General features: G+C 46.0%; 1 protein-coding gene across 2 annotated transcripts in view; it reads left to right on the top strand.

Moving 5' to 3' along the window:
* Positions 1-21,732, top strand: part of MCM3AP (minichromosome maintenance complex component 3 associated protein) — a 45,435-nt gene that overhangs the window by 3,202 nt on the left and 20,501 nt on the right. For both annotated transcript variants that reach the window (XM_068988767.1, XM_068988759.1), the window contains 14 exons: positions 1,769-1,992; positions 4,144-4,222; positions 4,452-4,596; positions 5,880-6,070; positions 8,295-8,434; positions 9,946-10,143; positions 10,471-10,739; positions 11,876-12,038; positions 15,316-15,476; positions 16,128-16,369; positions 16,588-16,793; positions 17,379-17,479; positions 20,496-20,627; positions 20,928-21,041. In XM_068988767.1, coding sequence (XP_068844868.1) covers positions 1,769-1,992; positions 4,144-4,222; positions 4,452-4,596; positions 5,880-6,070; positions 8,295-8,434; positions 9,946-10,143; positions 10,471-10,739; positions 11,876-12,038; positions 15,316-15,476; positions 16,128-16,369; positions 16,588-16,793; positions 17,379-17,479; positions 20,496-20,627; positions 20,928-21,041 — 2,365 coding nt within the window. The remainder of the gene's footprint in view (positions 1-1,768; positions 1,993-4,143; positions 4,223-4,451; positions 4,597-5,879; positions 6,071-8,294; positions 8,435-9,945; positions 10,144-10,470; positions 10,740-11,875; positions 12,039-15,315; positions 15,477-16,127; positions 16,370-16,587; positions 16,794-17,378; positions 17,480-20,495; positions 20,628-20,927; positions 21,042-21,732) is intronic.

The following is a 21,732-nucleotide window of genomic DNA, read 5'->3' as shown; positions in this document are numbered from 1 at the left end:
CTCTTCACTTTGTGCCATAAGTGTGGTGTCATCTGCATATCTGAGGTTATTGATATTTCTCCCGGCAATCTTGATTCCAGCTTGTGTTTCTTCCAGTCCAGCGTTTCTCATGATGTACTCTGCATAGAAGTTAAATAAGCAGGGTGACAATATACAGCCTTGACATACTCCTTTTCCTATTTGGAACCAGTCTGTTGTTCCATGTCCAGTTCTAACTGCTGATTCCTCACCTGCATACAGGTTTCTCAAGAGGCTTGTCAGGTGGTCTGGTATTCCCATCTCTTTCAGAATTTTCCATGGTTTATTGTGATCCACACAGTCAAAGGCTTTGGCATACTCAAGAAAGCAGAAATAGATGTTTTTCTAGAACTCTCTTGCTTTTTCCATGATCCAGGGGATGTTGGCAGTTTGATCTCTGATTCCTCTGCCTTTTCTAAAACCAGCTTGATCATCAGGAAGTTCACGGTTCACGTATTGCTGAAGCCTGGCTTGGAGAATTTTGAGCATTACCTTACTAGCATGTGAGATGAGTGCAATTGTGCGGTAGTTTGAGCATTCTTTGGCATTGCCTTTCTTTGTAATTGGAACGAAAACTGACCTTTTCCAGTCCTGTGGCCACTGCTGAGTTTTCCAAATTTGCTGGCATATTGAATGCAGCACTTTCACAGCATCATCTTTCAGGATTTGAAACAGCTCAACTGGAATTCCATCACCTCCACTAGCTTGTTTGTAGCGATGCTTTCCAAGGCCCACTTGACTTCATATTCCAGGATGTCTGGCTCTAGATTAGTGATCACACCATCATGATTATCTGGGTTGTGAAGATCTTTTTTGTACAGTTCTGTGTATTCTTGCCACCTCTTCTTAATATCTTCTGCTTCTTCGCATGAGGTGGCCAAAGTACTAGAGTCCATACCATTTCTGTCCTTTATCGAGCCCATCTTTGCATGAAATGTTCCCTTGGTATCTCTGATTTTCTTGAAGAGATCTCTAGTCTTTCCCATTCTGTTCTTTTCCTCTATTTCTTTGCATTGATCGCTGAAGAAGTCTTTCTTATCTCTTCTTGCTATTCTTTGGAACTCTGCATTCAGATGCTTATATCTTTCCTTTTCTCCTTTGCTTTTCGCCTCTCTTCTTTTCACAGCTATTTGTAAGGCCTCCCCAGATAGCCATTTTGCTTTTTTGCATTTCTTTTCCATGGGGATGGTCTTGATCCCTGTCTCCTGTACAATGTCACAAACCTCATTCCATAGTTCATCAGGCACTCTGTCTATCAGATCTAGGCCCTTAAATCTGTTTCTCACTTCCACTGTATAATCATAAGGGATTTGATTTAGGTCATACCTGAATGGTCTAGCAGTTTTCCCTACTTTCTTCAATTTGAGTCTGTATTTGGTAGTAAGGAGTTCATGATCTGAGCCACAGTCAGCTCCTGGTCTTGTTTTTGTTGACTGTATAGAGCTTCTCCATCTTTGGCTGCAAAGAATATAATCAATCTGATTTCGGTGTTGACCATCTGGTGATGTCCATGTGTAGAGTCTTCTCTTGTGTTGTTGGAAAAGGGTGTTTGCTATGACCAGTGCGTTGTCTTGGCAAAACTCTAATAGTCTAGTTAACCCCCTACAAACATTAGGGATCCTAACATATAGGATCGTGGAGCAGGTCTCAACAGCCATAAAAATTTTCTTTGCTCTTTCCTCGTTGATGCCCTAGTAATTGGAAAACATTGCATCTGATGCATTTTTGTGGCTGTTCATTGATCCCCTAGATTCTCTAAGAGGAACTCCTGGCCGTCAGAGCAAGAGGAGTGAGAGCACAGACAGTCTTGGGGGCTTGTCTCCTGCTGAGGTCACAGCGATCCAGTGCAAGAACATCCCTGACTATCTCAATAACAGAACCACCCTGGAGAACCACTTTGGCAAAATTGCTAAAGTGCAGCGCATATATACCAGGCGCAGCAAGAAGCTGGCAGTGGTGTATTTTTTTGATCATGTGAGTACTCCAACAATGTAGTTCATGTGTGTGAGGAAAAAAAATAGGCTTAAAAGTGGCAAAGGTAGAGTGAACTTTGTCACTTTTAAAACTTATTTTTAAAAATCTGTCAGTTAACTTGTTAGAATTTAGAAAAGTACTCTAATGTCTTAATTTGGAGAAACTGGAATAGCACTATTTTTTTCATAAATTAGGTTTATTTGTGAAAAATTTGTGGTTCCAACTGAATGCAGTGTTCTAGAAATTTTAGGTGAGTGATTCCTATGAAGTCCGATGTCTCCGAAGCACATGGGAATGTCTTTTAACCACACAGCATTTTCTCAGAGTTGAGTTTTCTTGTTTTGTTTTTGACTTTTATTTTATTTGCTGGTAGTACCTGATCACCATAGACATTCAGAACAATACAGGAAAGGTAAAATCTTGTAATCGCATCTTTCAGAGAGAACTGCTGTTAATTGTTGCTGTGCCTCGACTTTAATATGTGTATATACACCGACACGCATACCACATAGGTTATCGGGTATATGCCTACATGAGCTGCTCTCATTATGTAGCTTTATATCTTGTTATTTTTTTCTGAATATTCTTGGGAAAATCATATTCTATAGGTATTTAGAAAGCATGTTTTCATTCTTTTTTAAATGATGGAGGTGTTACCTGTCAACATAGAGGAAAAACCCAGAAAGTCCTATGGCAGGGGACACACAATCGCCCATAGTTCTGTCCTCTAAGGTACCACCTATGAGTATTTTGGATAGCGTCTTTGTTTTTGCAGAATGACGTTGCACTACATATCCTGTTTGGTAACCTCTTATGTGGTCATTTTCAGTAGCTTCTGGAATCAACGAACAGTCTAGATTAGAATGAGGTCGTTAAGAGCTACATGGCGTTCTATCCTATTTACCTACTTGGCCAACTTTCTGTTTGTGGACATTTCTGTCCATTTATTTTTGATTATGTCCTTTGTTTCAGTTCCTGAGAGTAGAAGTTCTGTGCCCAGATAGGCACAGTTTTAGGGCTTTTGCTGTTCATTCCTTTCTACTGATTCTTTTTTTTCAATTCAGCAGCATTACTTACATTCACAAGTGTTGTACAACCATCACATTATCTAGTTCCAGAACTTTATGATCCTCCCAAACAGAAATTCTGTAACCACTGAGTAATAACTCCTCATTCCTTCCTTCCTCCAGCCCCTGGTGACCTCACATCTACTTTCTAGCTCTATAAATCCCTCTGTTCTAGATAATTCATGTAAGTGGAATCGTACGATATTTATCCTCTTGTGTCTGGCTTTCAGTTAGCATAATGTCTTCAGGGTTCATTCACGTGGTTGTATTTCTTTCCTTTATCCCAGGTATGGTTGTCCCACAGTTCGTTTATCTGTCCCCCTGTCCGTGGACCTCTCGGGTCTTGTGAATAACGCTGCCGTGAAGCCAGGGCAGGTCTCTATTCAGGACCCTGCTTTCACTCCTGTTGGTGTACACTTGGGAGTGTAGTTGCCAGGTCATACCGCAGCCCTCATGTTTTTAAGGTTATTTCTGTCTGTTGCAATGTCCTTTTTCTTCTAGCTGAACTTTAAAAAATACTTATATAGAAAATATATAAATTGTCATTGTCAGCAGTTCATTGAACTATAGAAAGTTGAGGTCCACTCCTCACCCCTTTCTCTCCTATTAGAGCCAGCACAATTATCTAGTGTGGTGGTATGTTTTCCTAGACATTTTCATAGGTATATTTACAGGTATGCTAACATACAGTTGGTATTGTATATGTATGTTTTATGACAAAGTGTACCCCATGTGTGTCATTCTATAGGTTTCCTTTGGGTTTAAGTGTTACTTGGCCATCTTTCCATCGTTCTTCAGAAAATCATATGGTGAGAATTATCTCATCAAATGCCAATAGGGCCAAGTTTATGGATTCTATCACAGTAGAGTCATTAATTTCGATAAGGAGAAGTCCAGATACATGCTATAAGACAGGTAAGGGAGATGGGGACCGTGGCTACTGGAGGCAGGCAATGTGGTCAGAACGCATAGCTGTGGAGGTGTAGCTCTGTTGAACAGAATTCCACTAATGCATGTGAAAGCTTGATCTCGTTTCCTTGGTCTCCTGATGCTGTCGTCCTTTGTGTTGTGGACTGTTATCCAGGCATCTGCAGCCCTGGCCAGGAAGAAAGGGAAAGATTTGCATAAAGATATGACCATCTTCTGGCACAAGAAAAAATTAAGTGAGTTTTCAGTTGTTCTCTGCACAGTCTCTCCTGCTTTGTGCAAGGCCTTTGAGTGCTGAGTGTGAGCCTGATCCCCAGTGTGGGGTGAAGTGGAATTGGGGCTGTCTCACTTTCTTGGGCTCCGTTCTAACAACATCCTGCCACAATTATAACTTTCTCAAGAAGACGCCCCCAAGTTGAGTGACTTATGGTGTCAGTAACTCTGTCCTGATTTTTGCGTCCTCAGGTCCCAACAAGAAGCCCTTCTCCCTCAAGGAGAAGCAGCCAGGCGATGGGGAAGCTGGCCAGGGCACCGAGGACACGCCCTTTCAGCACTCCCCGCTCGGCAAGCCTGGGGTGAGGACTGCGACTGGCGGCCTCCTGAGTAAAAGGTGTGGCTGGTCCTTCCAAATGCCACTGTTCTAACAGGGCAAGTGGGTTCTTGGGCTTCTCCTGTCACTGACCTCAGGGGACTTCGTAGCCGTCGTGAGATAGCGTGGAAGGGAAGCGGGTGATTGCTGACACCTGGATGGGGGTTGAGGGATGTGGAGAGGACCTGGGGGGCGGGGGTGGGGGCAGGGACTGCCCTGGGCCCCTCCTCTCCCTCAGCCCTGCAGCCTGCGCCGTTGCTGTCATGCCATCTGTATGATGTATATGCGTACAGACAATCGCTGTTCTCCTTAAAATGTGTAATTGGCTGCACGCCATGTTCCTAATCACCACTTGTAGCCGTGGCTGTAACTGCGCAGCCCTGTGCAGAGTCGCAGGCCAGGTCTAGTGCACAGTGTGCGCTTCGGAGACCTCCGCGTCCCTGTGTGGAACCTCTGTTCCCCAAGGCTCCTTCCTTCTTCCCCCCGTGTGGCCCCCGCCTTCCGTTTCACAGCAGGCCGGCTTCTGTTTAATCCTGCTTCACGTATTTTGGCCAGTGGATAGTTTTCCTCACATTTTGCAGTTAACAGTGTAGTTGCTGATTTGCTTTTGTTTTTTCCTTTCTTTACATCCTCTTTGACATTCAAATTCACAGAATGTTGAAAACCAGGTAGAAAATGAGGAAGCTCACAGAATGCCCTGTTCTTTTCAGTATGTCCTTCTGAAGGGAATCTGTGTTTGAAAACGTGTAGGCATGGTATTTCCTCATGGTGTTGGAGCGCTTTTATTTCCCTCTTAGTTTCATGTCTTTGAGATAGAAATCTACAAGTAATTCATTTCAGGGCTTCCCTGATAGCTCAGTAGGTAAAGAATCCCACCTGCAATGCAGGAGACCTCGGTTTGATTCCTGATCAGGAAGACCTGCTGGAGAAGGGATAGGCTACCCACTCCAGTATTCTTGGGCTTCCCTTGTGGCTCAGCTGGTAAAGAATCCACGTGTGTTGAGGAAGACCTGGGTTCGATCCTTGGACTGCGAAGATCCGCTGGAGAAGGGAAAGGCTGCCCACTCCAGTATGTTGGCCTGGGGAATTCCATGGACTGTATAGCGGTTTAAAGAGGAGAACCTGTGGGTGATGTGAGCCTTCATGCTCATCACTGGTGGTGGTGCGGCCGCCTCCCCTCTGTGCTGGCTGCTGTCCAACTTTGGAGGAGCTGGGGGTCCAGGATGATAAAAGAAGTGTTTGGATGTGGAAAAGGTCCAGACACCTGATGGATACAAAGTCTTAGCATGTTGTCTTCCTTCTAGTTCTCCTGTGAAGAAGCCAAGTCTCCTAAAGGCCCATCAGTTTGAGGAAGACCCTTTTGATGAGAGCTCTGAGGGCTCTGAGGGCCTTGGACCGTGTGTGTCATCCCTCAGTCCCCTGATAGGTACCGTGGCTGAGACGTCTGAGGAGAAGTACCGCCTGCTTGACCAGAGGGACAGAGTCATGCGGCAAGGTAAGGGGCTGGTCTCGGCAGAGGCGGTCTTCTCGGGAGCTGTGAGGGAAGGGGTGACCCTGGTCTGGGGGGCTTCGCTGCTGTTGGGCCTTGGGTCCTGTGATGTGTAACCGAGATCCCTGTTGCTTTCTGGTCTACTGAGGCTGTGAGTGTAGATGTGGACGCTGTGTAGGTGTGTTTGTAATGTAATCTTATTTTTGGAAGAACGCCAACACCATTGATACATGCAGGATTAAATAACTTAAAGGGCAATTTTTTAGACATTGAAGACATTAAAGATGAAAACTTTAACAGAAACAGAAATCACCACAAATAAAACTACAAAAGATGTCAACCCAGGGGAAAAGTGTGTAACTCATGACAGACAAAGAGCTGATTTCCAGGTACAGAAAGTCCTGTAGAGTCAATAAGAAAAAGACCAACTCCAGTAGAAAAATGAGTAGGGTCTTAGAGGTTCGGAAAAGGAAGTGTCAAGAGTTGACACTTGGAAATTCCCTGGTAGTCCAGTGATTAGGATTCAGCCTTGGCTTTGGATTATATCCCTGGTCAAGGAACTCATATCCTGCAAGCCGTGCAGCATGGCCAAAAAGGAAAAAAAAAAGAGTTACCTCTTAAACGTGTGGATGGAAAGGGGAAAGATCCAGCTGCTCTCTGCCCGTCATATCGCAGAGAGAGATGAGAGGTCTCATACTGCCCCATCCCTGGGCAGGCTGCTTGGGGGAGCAAGTCGGCAGTGTCTCCAGGCTCAGGGGAACAGTGCTTTTGACCCAGCATTCCACACCCAGGAGTGTGACTTACAAAGTGCCCCACGCGTGTGTGATAGGTTTACAAGGTTTTTTGTGATGATAAAGATTGGAAAGTGACTGTCCACATGGTGGGATTCTAAACAGCCTGAAAGAAGACTGGTGTTTCTTGATGGAAAAATGAATGTTTATTGTGAAGTGGAAGAAGCAAGGTGTGGGAAGTGTACAGAAAGGGGAGTGTGTGTGTCCATATACATGTGAGTGTACTTGGCTTGTGTGTGTAAAGTCATGGAGGTGAGGAAGGATCACTCACATAGCTGGTCAGGAAGCAGGGAGCAGTGTTGTGGGGTCCCATTTGGGATGTTATACCTTTGGAATGTTAAGCCATGTGAATGTATTTAAAGCCTATTCAAAAATCAGATATCTTGTTAACACTAAAAGCTACGTACAGTGACCAAAAATAAAATAGCACATGTGCTCTTTGCAGAGTTTTTTTCAGAATTAAATTTTACCTGCAGGATTTTGTAGAAGCTGGAGAAGGCAATGGCACCCCACTCCAGTACTCTTGCCTGGAAAATCCCTTGGACGGAGGAGCCTGGAAGGCTGCAATGCATGGGGTCGCTAAGGGTCGGACACGACTGAGCAACTTTACTTTCACTTTTTATGCATTGGAGAAGGGAATGGCAACCCACTCCAATGTTCTTGCCGGGAGAATCTCAAGGACAGGGGAACCTGGTGGGCTGCCATCTATGGGGTCGCACAGAGTCGGACATGACTGAAGCGACTTAGCAGCAGCAGCAGTACAGGAATAAACACGTGTTTTCCTTAACACAGTAATAAAAGCTGCTGCCATAGGTTATGTCATTGACATGTGATTTTTGTATTCCTAAAAGAATCATTAATAGATATTGGAATTTTTAAAATTAAAATAAGATGTGAATGTTTTGAATAGTGAGGTTGTTGCATTTCATTTCATTTAATAGATACTTTGGTAACTGTGTAGTTCTGTGGGTAATAGTCATTTATTCAGGTCAGGATCCAGCTAACTTCCATTAATGTGATTCCTGTTAAAAACATGATGAAATACTGAGGGTTTTGGAATACTGGCATATTTTGAATATTTTCTTTTAAGAGATTGATTCTTGGAACAAAACATTGCCGCTTGATTGTTCATCATTAAGGTCATTGCAGGAGCCATAAAGACCCCCTCCCCGCCACCGCTTGCTGTGCCCTGAAGATCTGTGACTGTTGGAGACCCACCCGGAGAGAGAAGGCCTGGAGGGTCTCATGGTCTTGATGGCTTGTCACCTGGTGTGATAGTGCTTTCCTTTCTCTGAGGCCCAGTAGTGTTTTTTAGATATTTTTTTCCTTTGTGAGAGAATTTTTATTTTTATTTCTCCTTTTATCGTTGTGAAAATGCACTTCTCTGGCTTCCCAGTAACTGTCTGGTACATTTTTACTTTTTACCTGATTCTGCTTAGCTCGGGTGAAAAGGACTGACCTGGACAAAGCAAGAACTTTTGTTGGGACGTGCCTGGATATGTGTCCTGAGAAGGAACGGTACATGCGGGAGACCCGGAGCCAGCTGAGTGTGTTTGAAGTGGTCCCAGGCACTGACCAGGTAGAGCCTCACATCCCCGTGGGTTGCTCTCCAGGCTGCTGTCCGTGCTTAATCATTGGGGTGGAGCTGCGTGTGCTGGGGAGGGAAGGCTGGTTTCATGCTTTCTATATGTATTTGATTTGGGGGTTGCTTTGCTAGAATGTGGTGGGGATATGCTATTAACAAGCGTATTTATTCCATTATTTGTGTCATGAGGTATGTATGAAGCAGTCTTATGTAAGGTGACTGCCACATGGTTCCCTAAGTTATAGAAATACATACAAATCTATGTTTCAGAAATTAAAAAAAAACTTTCCATTTCTTTTTGCTTTTCACAAAAAAGCTTATTTGCTTTTGCTTATTCCTTTTTATGTTTATGTTTTGTGTGTTTGAGGTTATGCTCTAAGTATTTTGTATGAATCTTTTTCACTTAAAATTCTGTCATGAGCATTTTCTTTTGTATGGTAAACTCTTTAAAAGCATTTAAAACTTTACATGTAGGCACACTGCTTGATTATGTAACTCTTGCAGAACTCCCCTTTCTGCAATCATCAGGCTGTTTCTGATTTTCCACTGTTACTAACTCTGTTGGGCATGCTGTGTGCAGTGGTTCTGAGGTATTCAGCTTCCTTCCCTCTGATAGATTCCAGGAATGAAGGGCTGTGCCAGAGGTGTGACATTTCCTAAGGTTCCTGAACATGAGTAGATGCATGTTCCAAGTTGTTTCCCCAGAAGTCTGCACCATCTTAGATTCGTTTTCTCTCTGTTAATTTTCCTTCGGGTTTCTCCTTTCCTGGCTGGGGGTTTTACGGCTGCCTTCACCTGTCTCAGGGTCCTCAGCAAGGTGGCAGTTGTCAAGGCAGGTGCCCAGGGCAGGGACTCGTGGCTTTCCTGCTTCCACCGTCAGCTGCAGGCCTCCAGCCTCTTGCAGCTCTGGCCTGCGGAGGGCCTTCCCCAGACCCTGCTGCTCCTCTCTTGCCTCCTCACTGCCAGCTCCGTTTCTGGTCCGTATAGACAATCTGGTATATGAGCATGGCTGAGACCTTTTAAAATCTTTATCAAGTCCTTCACCTGTCACACCCCAGCAGGTGTGTCTTCACTTAAGTTTTTCTGCATTTTGATGTGGTAGCCTGTTTATTCCTTGTCACGTTTGCCAAAAACAAGTTTTTTTATTTTGCCTTTTAATTGTTACCTTGTGTTCTAAAATATTGTCTTCTGTAGTATTGACCTTGCTTGTGTGTGGGTGTGATGGGGGGGTCTTCCCCACCTTTGGGCATAGCAGCGGGGAGGCTGGCCAGGCACCTGCCACCCAGCTGCTTGTCCCTATTCCGTGTTTGTGTGTGTGTGTGTCAGGGGGAGGGGCGGTGTTCCCCACCTAGCAGCTCGTCCCTACTCCTTGTGTGTGTGTGTGTGTGTGTGTGTGTGTGTGCGCGCGCTTGCATGCGTGCGTGCGTGTGTGTGTGTGTGACAGCAGCAGGGAGGCTGGCCTGGCCCCTGCCACCCAGCTGCTCGTCCCTGCTCCCCACTCCCAGGTGGACCACGCGGCCGCCGTGAAGGAGTACAGCCGCTCCTCAGCCGACCAGGAGGAGCCCCTGCCGCACGAGCTGCGCCCCTCGGCGGTGCTCAGCAGGACCATGGACTATCTGGTGACCCGGATTATGGACCAGACGGGGGGCGGCCTGCGGGACTGGTACGACTTCCTGTGGAACCGCACGCGGGGCGTACGGAAGGTATCGGCCACTTCCGGTGGGGAAGCTAGAGAGACTGGAAAGCACACTCGAAGTCTAGAGGGAAAATGAGAGCTCTTGTCATTTTACTCAGTTACATTTCATCTGTAACAAAAGAAATACACTGTTCCTTAAAATCATTACAAAGTCCTGTTAAAATGTGCTTGATGCTTGTTTCAAATTGCATCACCTGAGAAATTCAGGTGATGGTGATTTTTCTAATAGTTGATCCTCACGTTTGGAGATGTGTTGAGACCTGTGTGTGCGTAAGATGTATGTGTACACTCGTGTGTGGCGCGTGTGTGATTGTTCCGCCTCCCTTGTGTCCAGGACATCACGCAGCAGCACTTGTGTGACCCAGTGACGGTGTCTCTGATTGAGAAGTGCACCCGGTTTCACATCCACTGTGCTCACTTCATGTGTGAGGAGCCCATGTCCTCATTTGACGCCAAGATCAACAACGAGAACATGACCAAGTGCCTCCAGAGTCTGAAGGAGATGTACCAGGACCTGAGGAACAAGGGTGTGTTCTGCGCCAGTGAGGCGGAGTTCCAAGGCTACAACGTCCTGCTCAATCTCAACAAGGGGGACATCCTAAGGTGAGCTTTCCAACTCTGAAGTCAGCCTAAGCCGTCGGGAAAGGCAGGCTGTAACCAGGAAGAGAGCTTTCAGGATTGGTGGCGGCGGCACCGAGGACACTCTGGTGTCGGTGTTAGTGAGAAAGCTGGGCTCAGTGTGCAGCCCCTGGAGCCGAACTACTGAGGGAGAGGCTGGGGCTGCCCACGAGCACCTGAACATCCTGAGTGGGCCCCAGACACTTCCTGAGGACCAGTTCTCCTCATCAGCTGGAGAGGATGCACTCAGCGAGTGAGTCCCTTATCAGAGTACTGCACACGTGCACTCAAACCTCTTCAAAGATCTTAGCTGAAAATGGTGTGAAACAGAAGTGCTAAGGGTGGGATATGAAGAATGAATTTTAAACCTTGCACACCTGTAGACATTTCTGTGAGGAATACCAGAGTCCCCAGGCCCTCCATTCCTGTTGTTGGTAAACTGGATTTCCTTAAGTTGAAACTTGTTTTCAGCTTAGTGTTTTCCCTGAGAACCTGGTTACAGAATATCTTAAGTGTGTGATTGATTTTAAGTTTTAAAATTAAGCCTTAGGGATAAACTAGTCAGGGAAAATGGCTGTGTAGTCTTTTCATATATGATAAGCGTTTGTATCCTATCTTGAACCATTCAGTCAAATCAGTAGTTTTTTCCCCCCACCCTTGCTGCACAGCTTGTAGAATCGTAGTTCCTGATCAGAGATTGAATCCAGGCCCTCGTCAGTGAAATTGTAGAGTCCTAACCATTGGACTGCCAGGGAATTCCCCAACTCAGTTTATTTCCAAACAAAACACAGTTAAACTTTGTTTCTTAAGCGTCATCATCAAACACTGGTAGCTGGCAGTCAGTTGGCATTAAGATAACTCTTCGATTTGATCATCAATTCTTAAATTATTGCTCGAGTCTGTGTATTCATCATCTTTTTAAAGAATACCTATGTTGCCAGTCCAGCCCAAGTCAGGGTGGCCTTGATGCAGAGGAGCCAGGAGCACACTGGCACTGTGACCACCGAGACCTTCTACCTCAGTATAGTTGAGATCTTATTTTATTGTCAGCTCTGTTTTTGTGGAAATTTTGTCTCATGGAAGATCGCGTTCTAATCACTTCTATCTCCTCTGATTAACAGAGAAGTGCAGCAGTTCCACCCTGCCGTTAGAAACTCCCCTGAGGTGAAATTTGCTGTTCAGGCCTTTGCTGCATTGAACAGTAATAACTTTGTGCGATTTTTTAAACTGGTCCAATCAGCTTCTTACCTGAACGCTTGTCTTCTGCACTGTTACTTTAATCAGGTGAGTACTGTCACTGTCCTGGAAGGAAAAGGCCATGCACTGGGAAACACTCTTCTGGTTCAGATGAGAGAGGTCCCCTCAGAACAATCTCGCTTGACTTCAGCACTATCATTTTCCATGGGAACAAAGAAGCCAGAAAGCAAACCACATGCACAGACCTCTAAGCTAGAACTTAACAAGTGTTGTCTGTCTTCAGTTTTGAAATGAGCCTGCTGATGCTAAATTCATTTCAGTAAATACTTGAAGTGCCTGGTCTTTGTTGCATTGGGGTTACAAAGACTGGGCAAGACCAGTCTCTTACCTTGGGCTTTGTGTAGAGTGTCATCCTGATCTCAGACTCCCACAGTCAGATCTAACGCCCCTGAAGCACCCGGGGAAGATAAAGCAGTGGCCCTGCCACCTCACAGCAGCCCCTGCACCCCAGGAGCCCCTGGGCTGGTGGGGTAGGGAGGAGGCTGCACCAGGCTTCTTGGGAACCTGCCTGGCTGGTTTTGTGACTCCAGCTCGTTTTTCTTCTTTGGTCACAAGTCCTCCTGTAAACAGAGGCTAACCCCACCATCACATTGCAGGCAAAGAATCTGCAGGTTTGCTCATTGTCAGATCTGACAGTTTCCAAGAGAACAGAAATTCTGGAACAAATGAAAGGATTTCTAACAAAGTGCACTTGGGAAACTCCATGCAGTTGATAAATACAACTGATAGTATTTTTACAATGAGTATTTGATGTTACGAGAATGTTGACCATTTGTATCCACTTTAATAATTTTAAACTAAGAATTCTAAGCATTTTTTCTTTAGAAAAACAAAGTGTTTCACCAGCAGTAGCCACAGGGTCCTGTTTTCCCCACTTACAGCAGCACCTTCCTGCCCTGCAGCCACAGCACGCTCCTGCCTCAGGGCCTTTGCAGCTGCTGTCCTCACTGAACCACAGAGAGCTCCCCTCCTCTGCCGGGGTCCAGCCCCGGTGGATCCAGGGAATTCGAAGGGTGGACGGCGTTGGCGTGGAAAAACTCGTTTATTTATTAATATAAGATTAGATTAAGAAACTATAGTGTAGTAGGAAGATTAAGTGGAGGAAGAAGGCTGAATAGCTTGGTTTACGCGGAAGACCAATAAAATTCCAGACAAGGAATTTGCACCATCTACGTTGGGCCACCGGTGCCCGCTTGAATATCTAAGGGTGCCTCGCCTTAAGCTCCCTTTCGCGCGGATCTTAATAACCAGGGCAAATAAGTAGACCTGGAGAGCCTCCGCGCCCCAGATGGAAATTCAGCCTGAAATTAAAGTAAAGAGCAGAGGGAAGAAAAGGGAGAGAAAATGAGAGAGAGAGAGACACGGGGGGAGCCAGATTCCCCAGAAACCAGGCCGAGAGACTAGTTCAAGAAACTGGTCCGAGAAGCTGGTCCGAGAAGCTGGTCTGAGAAGCTGGTCCCGTCCTTTATTGTTCAGAAGGCCTTTTATACTTTTGATAAAACATGGAGATCAATGGGCAACACAAAATTATGAAGCGTTCGCAGCCCAGACTCTTTCTATACATCATTTTGTATACAAAAGGTCTCAGGTGATTTACATTATCTTCTGGCCAAGAGGCTTGTTAACACTTTTTGGCTCTCTTCCTTAATGTTAATTTTGTTTCTCCTGAAGTGTTTTTCTTTAATCTGCATCTCCTTAAAAGCGCTAAAGTTACATCTCTATAGAACAAAGGCACAGTGGGTTATAACAAAGAAGGTGCTTAACTCAAAGATCTAATGTTGCTAATACCAGGTCTACTACTTGTTTTTTTATATACCAACTATATCTAAAAACAAAGGATATGAAAATTTGGCAGCAAGCATTGACTCAACAAATGAAACTTTTAATCAGTCCTATTCTAAAGATTTTGACTCTTCGGAAGCCCCTACATTCCTAGGATGTTTTAAGCTTCCTGTGCCTCCTGCGGTCAGGAGGCCTCAAACAATCACATGCGCAGCTGTACGAGTCCTGCAGGCAGGCTAGAAAGCCATCAGAGGGGTTTTTTGGATTGAAACACTCTTTCAAATGTAGAAGACTAAAGCCCTGAATTGACTTTTTCCAGAAAATGTCAGAAGAGTGGAAAAGCAGAGCACAAAAACCGGCAGATTTTTGTTGGGGTACATGCTTAGGAATTTCCAGAGGGGTCCCTGAAGTCTGAGCACGCCTTGCGTATGTCAGCTTCCTTCCTCATGACCTTGTCACGGGCGGGATTCCTCACACTGGCTTCCGGCACTCCTCCAGGTCCTTCTCGGCAGGGCCCACCCTCACCACCCCACCTGCCTGTGCTCCCTGTCCTCCTCCTCGGCTGCCCTTCCTGTCCCACTATCACTGTTGAATGCACTCTGCATTTTGTACACACGTACTGTTCAGTGTCGGTCTGTCCTGCCATGTCAACTCTGTGAGGACAGGGCTCTTGTCTCTTCATTGCTGGACCCTGGCATGGACAACGCCAACCTTGAAGTAACACTGTCAACCCGGGTTGAGTCGGTTAAAGGACACGGAAGAGGAGGGGGAGGGTTACTAGAGCCCTGGGACCAGCTGACATGGCAGCCTCTTCGTGTTTCCCTCTGCGTTTGTAAAGCACTCAGTGTGACGCTGTGAAACAGCTTTTACTCAGTTTCATGTCACACACTCCATGGCATTCCATCATCTCCATGGTGAGTTTTAGTAGCTACACAGCTTTCTGTTGAGTGGAGGAGGCAACTGCTGGTGGGTGGTTTGTTTTTTAGTTTTTCTGATAAAGTCTTCATGGCCCAACCAGTTCCATGTGTGAAGCTGTTTGCTTTGCATCATCTCTGGGCATCTTCTGATGAGCAGACAGCCCAATGAGCACTAAGCTGAGTCCAGGATACTTTCCAAAGGGACTGAGAGTCCCTTGGACTGCAAGGAGATCCAACCAGTCCATCCTAAAGGAAATCAGTCCTGAATATTTATTGGAAGGACTGATGCTGAAGCTGAAATGCCAATACTTTGGCCACCTGATGCGAAGAGCTGACTCATTTGAAAAGACCCTGATGCTGGGAAAGATTGAGGGCAGGAGGAGAAGGGGACGACAGAGGATGAGATGGTTGGATGGCATCACCGACTCAATGGACATGAGCTTGGGTGAACTCCAGGAGTTGGTGATGGACAGGGTGCTGCGGTTCATGGGGTCGCAAAGAGTTGGACATGACTGAGCGACTGAACTGAACTGAACTGAACTGAGCACTCTGGGGTCATGAGCCCCTGACCTGCTGTGACTCGGTGACTTGGCTTCTTGTTTCAGATCCGCAAGGATGCTCTCCGAGCGCTCAATGTGGCATACACGGCAAGCACACAGCGCTCCACCATCTTCCCCCTGGATGGTGTGGTGCGCATGCTGCTGTTCAGAGACGGCGAGGAGGCCACGGACTTCCTCAACTGCCATGGCCTCACTGTCTCCGATGGGTAAGCACCGAGGCAGAGGCGTGGGGCCCCTCTCCTCTTTTCCCTTTTAGTACTGGGAAGGCCAGGAAGTGCCTGTGCCTCGCCAGGCCCTAGAGAAGGCACATTCCACGGGCTGCCTCCCTGGGGTGCAGGCACTAGGGCAAGGCCTGGAACAGCTCGCAGAGCCACCTCTTCCTGACTTTTCACAAGTGACTTAACCTGATGGTCATGGTTGAGGTTGGGGCCTCCTTGTTCTGTCCCTGAAGATGGCCTCTCCTCTGCTGCAGTCAGAGATTTGAGAACGCGGTGGAACTTGAGGACCCTCCTTTAGAACATGGCTCACAGCCTGTTGTGTCTGGATCTGGGATTTCCTTGACCCCATGTCCTCTGACTTCTCATCACAGGCCACATCTGCTGCCTTGCAGACCTGCTTTTAGGGGATGAGCTGGGCGCTTGTAGTCAGGTGTCACTCTACCTGGGGATGCAGACAACTAGGCCAGGTGACTCCTGCATCACATGGAGATGCTGGCAGTGGTGGGTGCTGTGAGCTGGACTGTGGCCGCCTCCCCTGTTTCCATGGGACTGGCAGCATGGCGACTGAGGGGTCTGCAGAGGTGAGGGCGGCCTCTTGCCTGTGTGATGCCTCTCCATGGGTTCTTTGTGGTCTGATAGCTGTGTCGAGCTGAACCGATCCTCGTTCCTGGAACCCGAGGGCTTGTCCAAGGCCAGGAAGTCGGTGTTCATCACCAGGAAGCTGACGGTGTCGGTTGGGGAGATTGTGAATGGAGGGCCATTGCCCCCCATACCCCGTCACACCCCCGTGTGCAGCTTCAATGCCCAGAACAAGTACATCGGGGATAGCCTGGCTGCAGAGCTGCCTTCAGGCGTGCAGAGACCTGGCTTGGATGTGGCAGGTGAGTGAGGCCACGGTCTCGGGAGGGCACCTCACCCTGGGGCCGGGCAGACACTAGCATGGTGCTGCCTGAACAGCTTCCTGGCCCCACAGGCGCTGGGTTCCTACTGGTAAAGCACTCCTGGCACCCGATCATGGCTCAGGAGGCATCCCATGGTGGTCTGCTCAGGAAGGTGGCCTGGGCCTGTGCCTGATGCCCACCTTCGCCTGTTCCTCTAGGTGCGGGGAGAGGAGAGGAGTGTGGTGCAGAGGCGGCCGAGCCCCTGCCGGCTCTCCTCCTGCAGCCCCTGCCTGTGTCGGCTTCTCCACCACATCGCCCGGCGCTGCCCCCGACCATCGCGCCCAGCCTCTTGCAGCCCCCTGTGCAGCCCCCCATGCAGTTGGAGCTCCTCCCGCCGAAGCCCGTGCCTGTTTACTCAGATGCGGTAAGGCATCCTCCCACTGTTGTGGGCAAACATCCAGCTGTGTCTGATGTCCAGTCTGACCGTTGTCTGTGTCCCTGGGGTCAGTGTGCCCCTGATGGATGGCCTCAGGTCCGAGCACTCCACACAGGTTATGAGATTTTATCTTGCCACCACGTTGCTTGGGCAGGCACTGGGCACCACGCTCCCTGGGGAACAAGGAGGCCTGAAGGGTAGCGAGGAGGGACCACAGCAGCTGAAGCTGTGTCGGCACGGGGGCGGCACTGGGGCCGTCTGAACTGCTGTTGTCCAGCAGGAAGCGGGCTTGTCCTCTCATGTCCAGAAGGCTCCTGCTGTTAGCAGGAAACCGCACCAGGTGCACACGACCAGGCCTTGTGTGAGGATCATTTAGACACCTTCAAAGAGCTTCCAGTGATGAGGTCTTGCAGGAGTTTCTGACCCGGGTGGGACGTCCTGTGACGTCTGTGTGGCTCATGGAACATCTCCAGAACCTTCGGCTGTAGAGGCGGATCGCTTGGGGATAAGCTTGATGTGGATGAGGCGGTGTTGCTTTGGCCAGCACTCCTGACCCTTCTGCCCTCCCCTTAGGACCTGGCCCAAGTGGTGGATGAGCTTATCCAGGAGGTTCTTCAGAGTGACTTTGAGGAAGTCGGTGCCGCCGGGGCAGCCTTCGCAACCACAGCCCTGGGGTGAGTGTGGTGCGTCTCCTATTCTGAGGCTGTCTGCTCTCGGAGCCGCCTACTGTCCCTCCAGACGCTTCCTCTCAACAAGTGAGCACAGCTACCCCTTTGTGCAGGCCCAAATGTTGGTCCTGCTCACTAGGTGGGTGTGTCCCTCACGTTCCTGACCTGTGTGTGTTGTTTGCAGGTGGTTTCTCTGTGTGTGTGAGTTTTGAGCAGCATTAGGTTTATTAAAGTTGTAAATTAGAAACCTGTTTTTTAAATTTCAAGCATGATTAAAAATCTCGTAGTAAAAAATCTAGTAGTAAGTAGTTCATTCTCTGTTAAAAAATAAAAACACTTGGTCTTAGATTAAGTCTCAGTTTATAAATTTGGCAGATTAAATTCCCTTAAACATTTGTTACCATTTGCATTATATACCACGATAAAATTTCCTTAGACATTTCAGACTACATTTACAAATTTTATAAATCTGATTTTGTGTAATACTTTAAGAATCTAGTCTCGATAAATTTAATAATCAAAATCTTTCTAAACTCCTAAGCAGCTTTTGTAGTTAATAGTTAATTAAAATCTGATTCATTAGTAAGTTAGGCTGTCTTAAGGATTTCAAACCTCTTTTCAAAATTCTAGTACATATAAAGCAACACACTGATAAGAAAGGATATTATTTCACCTGTATAAATGTAGGTTACATTAAAGGATCAGTTTTTTTCATAGATTTGTTCATTTTTTTAGTATACCAGAATTAGATACATACTTTCTATTTGATGGAGTTAAAAATAAATATGATATCCATGCACTTAATTTTTTATTATGGTAAATATACATAACAATTTACCATTTTAACCATTTTAAGTGCACAATTCAATGGCATTAGTTTTATTAACAATGTAGTGTATTCATCACCACTGTATACTTCCAGTTCTATTTCTGAATAATATTCCATTAAATATACACACACACATACACACATATATATTCATGCCACATTTTATTTATTCACATTTATTCACTGGTGCTATTTAATAAGTTGTTGTTTCCACCTTCTGGCTATTGTGACTGATGCTGCTCTGAACATTGGGGCACAAGTAACTGTTTGAGCCCCTGCTTTCAGTTCCTGTGGGCATGTGCTTAGGAGTAGAATTATTGGATCATGTGAGCTATTTTAAATTTTTTTGAGAAATCATCAAACTATTTTTCGTAGGAGCAGCACCATTTTTGCATTCCCACCAGTAGTGCACAGGGGTTCCAGTTTCTCTACATCTTTTTAAGCTCTGCTGTCCTTTTGTTTCTTTTTAAAGTAATAACCATTATAATGTGTGAAGTAGTAACTTGTGGTTTTGATTTACATTTCTCTAATGACTAATCCGGAGAAGGCAATGGCACCCCACTCCAGTACTCTTGCCTGGAAAATCCCATGGACGGAGGAGCCTGGTGGGCTTCAGTCCATGGGGTCGCTAAGAGTCGGACACAGCTGAGCGACTTCACTTTCACTTTTCACTTTCATGCATTGGAGAAGGAAATGGCAACCCACTCCAGTGTTCTTGCCTGGAGAATCCCAGGGACAGGGGAGCCTGGTGGGCTGCCGTCTCTGGGGTCGCACAGAGTCGGACATGACTGAAGTGACTTAGCAGCAGCAGCAGCAATGACTAATCATATTGAGCATCTTTTCATGTAATTATTGGACATTTGTGTGTCTTTGTAGAAATGTGTACTTAAGTCTTTTGCTCGTTTTTGAATTTTTTTGTTGTTGAGTTGTAGGAATTCTTTCATATTCTGGATATTAATAATTATTTAGTATTTGATTTGCAAATATTTTCCCCCAGTCTATGGATTGTCGTTTCACTCTTTTGAGTGTGCATCCTCTGATGCACAAAAATTTTTAATTTCTATATAGTTCAGTTTATTTTTTCCTTTTGTTGCCTGTGCTTTTGTTATCATATTCAAGAAATCACTGTCAAATCCAGCGTTGTGACGATTTTGCCCTATGTTTTCTTCTAAGAGTTCTATAATTTTAGCTCTTAAGTTTGTTTTTGATCCACTTTATTTTTATATATCGTGTAAGATAAGGATCCAAGATTGTTCTTTTGTATGTGGGTATCCAGTTTTCCTAGCACTACTGTTGAAAAGAATGTACTTTCCTCTTTGAATGATCTTGCTATCCCTGTTTAAAATCAGTTGACCATATATGTGAGGATTTCTTTCTAGGCTCTATATTTCACTGGTCTGAATGTCTGTTTTTTGATACCATACTGCTTTTATTTGATTACTATAACTTTGTTGTAAGTTGTTACAAGTTTTGAAGTCACAAAGTGTGAGTCCTTCAGTTTTGTTTCTCTTTTTCAAGACTGTTTCCCTATTTGCAGACCCTTTAAATTTCATAAGAATTTTAGGATGGGTTTTTCTATTTCTGCAAAAAGTTATATTGGGATTTTGTTGGTGATTGCAATGAATCTATAGATTGCTTTGGGTGGTATTAACATGTTAACAGTATTAAGTCGTCCAGTCTGTGAACATGGATGTTTCCATTTGTTTCTGTCTTCCTTAGAATGAGGATAAAAAGTTGCTCAGGGGACTTCCGTGGTGGTCCAGTGGTTAAGACTCTGTCCTTCCACTGCAGGGGGTGGGGGTTTGATCCCTGGTCAGGGAACTAAGCTCTATACGGCATGGCCAAAAAATAAATTTAAAAATTAAAAAAAAAAACAACTACCGCTCAAATTTGTTTTTGTTTTAATATCATTTTTATAGTCTAAAATGAATATAAAATAGACAGCAAGTAATAAGTCATTAGCAAAAACCATAAAGCAAGAAATGCGCATTAAAATGATCTATAACAACCCCATTTAAGAATATTCCAATATCGAACTGTAAATTTCAACAGTGCAAAACTGCAGTTACTTTTGCATCAACTTAATAGAAACCAAGTAGATACTTTTTTCCTTGCCAGTGTTAGAAGTCTAGTAATATGGTTTATGTGGCTTGTATTATTTATTTAGAACAGTATCCACTTTGCTCTGTCTAGTGTTTCCAATGCTGCTATGGAGGAGCTGTTAACAGCTACAACCACAGGAATCCTGAGGCACATTGCAACTGAAGAAGTCACCCAGGAAAGGGAGCGGAAGGAGGAAGAGAGGCGGCGGGCTGAAGAGGAGAGGTGAGTGTTTCATCCCTGCTGTGCATGGGGCAGCGTGGCTGCAGGAGAGAGCCTTCCGCAGCCTCAGATTCTCTTGCTTTTGGCCGCTGCACTAGTTGGACTCACAGCTCACCCCGCACCTCTGTACACTGTGGCCCAGGGCATGGGTGATGGTCAGGGGACTGGGAATGGGGTGGCTGTGTGACCTTCTGCTGGGACCCGAGGGGTCAGGTCTGCCGACTCAGCATAACTCAAATCCCCTCTTGCAAGGTCACAGAGTGTGGTGACTCATTTCTTGTGCTCTTTCTCTTTTTCCTTTAGGTTGAAACAAGAGAGAGAATCAGTGTTGACTCAGCTGAGCCAGGACCTGGCTGCAGAGCTGACAGAAGTTGTGGTGACAGAATGTGTGAGAGAAACCTGCTCCCAGGAGTTGAAGTAAGTGAAACTCTGGTGTCCTGCAGTGTAAGGCGCATGGGTGGGCAGGAGGGGGGTTAGCTCAGGCTGGCTGGCTTTCATCTGCACGTAGAGTGTATCTGCTGGTTAACTAGACACTAACAGGCCCTCCCTGTGCTTGTGTCTGTTACTGCCAGAGAGGCCCTCACTACTCTCATCTTCCTGTAGACCTTGCCCTGGGCTTGGGGATGTGTCTGTTAGCAAAAGAATTTGCTGATAGTCTTCTCTACACTGTTCATTCTTCTTAAGTAGAAGATCCTTTCCCTTGTTTCATATGTGAAAAGATTCTTTTGCGTTATCTCACTTAAGAACTTCAACGCCATGCTTCAGGAAAGAGAGGCTCGATTGTGCTGGGAAGTCTGTCCTTGTGTTTCATTTCTGCTGGGACAGGCCTGCAGCCTCTGGTGCAGATGGAGACACAGCTAGGAGGCAGAGTGTGTTATTGCATGTTTCTTTCCATTTTTATTAATTGGGAGTCTATGTCACTGCTTCCTATAACAAGAGACCTCACAAATGATGGGTATTTGTCTGTTCTTATTCCCAGGAAGGGTTATTAGGAGATAGCAACACCTAGGACTCATTGACATGCAGGGCAACTGCTGTTCTCTGTAGTTCCAGGAGACTTGAACTAGAGTTCAACCGCGGGATGTCTCTACCCATGATAGAGGATAGC

The sequence above is a fragment of the Capricornis sumatraensis genome, chromosome 1, assembly GCF_032405125.1.
Source record: "Capricornis sumatraensis isolate serow.1 chromosome 1, serow.2, whole genome shotgun sequence".
Lineage (NCBI taxonomy): Eukaryota > Metazoa > Chordata > Mammalia > Artiodactyla > Bovidae > Capricornis > Capricornis sumatraensis.
The sequence above is the reverse complement of the archived record's forward strand: the minus strand, read 5'-3'. Positions and strand labels throughout refer to the sequence as shown.